Source organism: Fusarium tjaetaba (assembly GCF_013396195.1).
Source record: "Fusarium tjaetaba strain NRRL 66243 chromosome Unknown NRRL66243_c0000597, whole genome shotgun sequence".
Lineage (NCBI taxonomy): Eukaryota > Fungi > Ascomycota > Sordariomycetes > Hypocreales > Nectriaceae > Fusarium > Fusarium tjaetaba.
The window spans coordinates 1-2,025 of NW_023501793.1; the positions used below are offsets into that span (position 1 = coordinate 1).

Here is a 2,025-nt window from a genome sequence, read left to right on the forward strand (position 1 = left end):
GATATCCCCAAACCCCCTCGGCCGGACCCTCTCCCCGTGCCCTGGGCGACTCTTCCTCAACATCCATCCTTGGAAGGACCCAGAGAGACCTTTCTTTGACCCGACGACTGAGCCGGGATGGCATCTCGAAGCTGCGGAGGCAAAGCAAAGCATTGACAAGTTGATTGAGGCGGATGCTTATGATAACATCTTTCCTGTCATGGCTCATGATATGACGCTGGGTGAGACGGTGGAGTTGTATCCCAAGAAGGCCAATGACTGGATGGTGAGAGGTTGGAAGGAGGCGACGCGGTGGGGATTCTGTGGAGAGTTTACGCCAATGGATGCGATGGATGGCAAAGGACAGCATGCATATGTTACGGGATCTCATGAGGTTCACGAGTCGACCGGGGCTAGTTCTAAAATCATGTCGATTGTACATCTCGAGCACAAGGAGGAGGGGAAGAAAGCAGAACTTCATAGTCTACCGTTGTGATGAAAGCTGGTTACGTTCGAACTGATATCATATTCCTGGTACGCAGAGATGGATGCACTACTGTTATGCGAAGGACTGTTGAACATGGCGCAAGTTGAGACATGACGATCTAGTGGTATTTGAGTTATGGGTCATAGTATTTGTGGCACGTAACATTTTGATAGTTATTCTTGTACCCTCCACACAAAACAAATCACCTCGCTTCGATTCTGTAATTGCTCATGATCTCAACCAACCGGAACGAAGATCCCACTTGATAGTATATGTTAGTAGGTGCGCTATCTATTTACCTATGTTCCTCATCGCAACCTCATTGTACCGATCTCCCTGCGGCTTCAGAGCATCAACAAGCTTCCTCATATGCTTAACCTCTTCCTCCGTAAGCTCCATATCCCTCGATGCAAAGTTCTCGACCAAACGCCCCGGCTTCGTGGTGCCTGGGATCGAAATCATGCCCTGTGCGGCCACCCACGCAAGAGCAACCTGAGGCAAGGTGCACTTCTTGCGCTTGGCTAGCTCCCGGAAGCCATCCGCGATTCTCTTGTTAGCATAAAAGTTCTCGCCTTGCCACTTGGGAACTGTACAACGTGTCAGCAGGTAGGTATTGGTGATTGGGAAGTTGGGTTGGAGGGACTGACTCTGACGTCTGTAATCTTCGGGGGCAAAGTCTTCGGGTGTCTGGTAGGGAAAGTCTTCTACGAGCCATCCGTGGCCGAGGGGGCCATATGCTATAAACTCAATGTCGAGCTCGCGGGCCGTGTCGATCAGGCCGTCTGTCTCGTGGATCGTTTCGAAAGCGGAATACTCTGCCTGAACAGCGTCGATTCTGGCGACTTTGTTCTGTCAGCCTCGGTGTCTATGCATATTAGATCATATACTTACTTGAGTGTGCCTTTCGCAGTGTCTCAGCAGAGCATTCGGATAAGCCAATGTACTTTGTTTTGCCTTGTTTGCGGAGGGAATCGAGAGCGGGGATGGATTCTTCAAGTGGTGTATCTGGAGATTTCTGTCAGCGTGTACTCGGCTAGTTGGCCTCGAGCAAGGTTGCTGACTCGGATCCATGCGGTGGATGTAGTATAAGTCGGGAGTGAAGCCTAGTCTTTCGATCGTTCCCTCGATGTATGTCTTGATATGCTCAGCCGAGTTGGTCACCGATCCGTCCTCAAAAGCAGCAATGCCGCACTTTGACGCAACTACGAGTAGTTAGTGAGAATGCACCAATGCGAGAGAGCCGAGAACCCACTGAAAAGTTTATCGCGACAGTTGTGCTTTCTGATAAAGTCGCCAAGAATCTTCTCATTCTTTCCCGGACCATAAGAGACCTAGAGGCGATCAGTTAGCAGACAGCTGCCAAAGTGGCTAACAAGACGTACAGCGGTATCCCAGAATGTGCAACCCTGCTCCAATGCTTTCAGCAATACAGGTTCGGCCTCATCGTAGCTGAGATCGTTGCCGAGCGCGAAGCTGATGCCCATGGCACCAAAGCCCGGCGTGGGAACCTCCAAGTCTCGGAAGCGCATTAACTTGACCATTTTGGGGGGCTGCTTGAT

The 2,025-nt window shown here is 50.8% G+C and overlaps 1 protein-coding gene across 1 annotated transcript; it reads right to left on the minus strand.

The window, feature by feature from the left end:
• Nucleotides 1-757: 757 nt before the first annotated feature.
• Nucleotides 758-2,007, minus strand: FTJAE_14181 (aldo keto reductase; the record flags this gene model as incomplete). The annotated part of the gene is made up of 6 exons (XM_037347391.1): nt 758-1,053; nt 1,114-1,308; nt 1,358-1,471; nt 1,528-1,668; nt 1,719-1,797; nt 1,849-2,007. The coding sequence occupies 6 exons, from the start codon at nt 2,005-2,007 to the stop codon at nt 758-760; spliced, it is 984 nt and encodes a 327-aa protein (XP_037198808.1).
• Between the last annotated feature and the right edge of the window lie 18 nt (nt 2,008-2,025).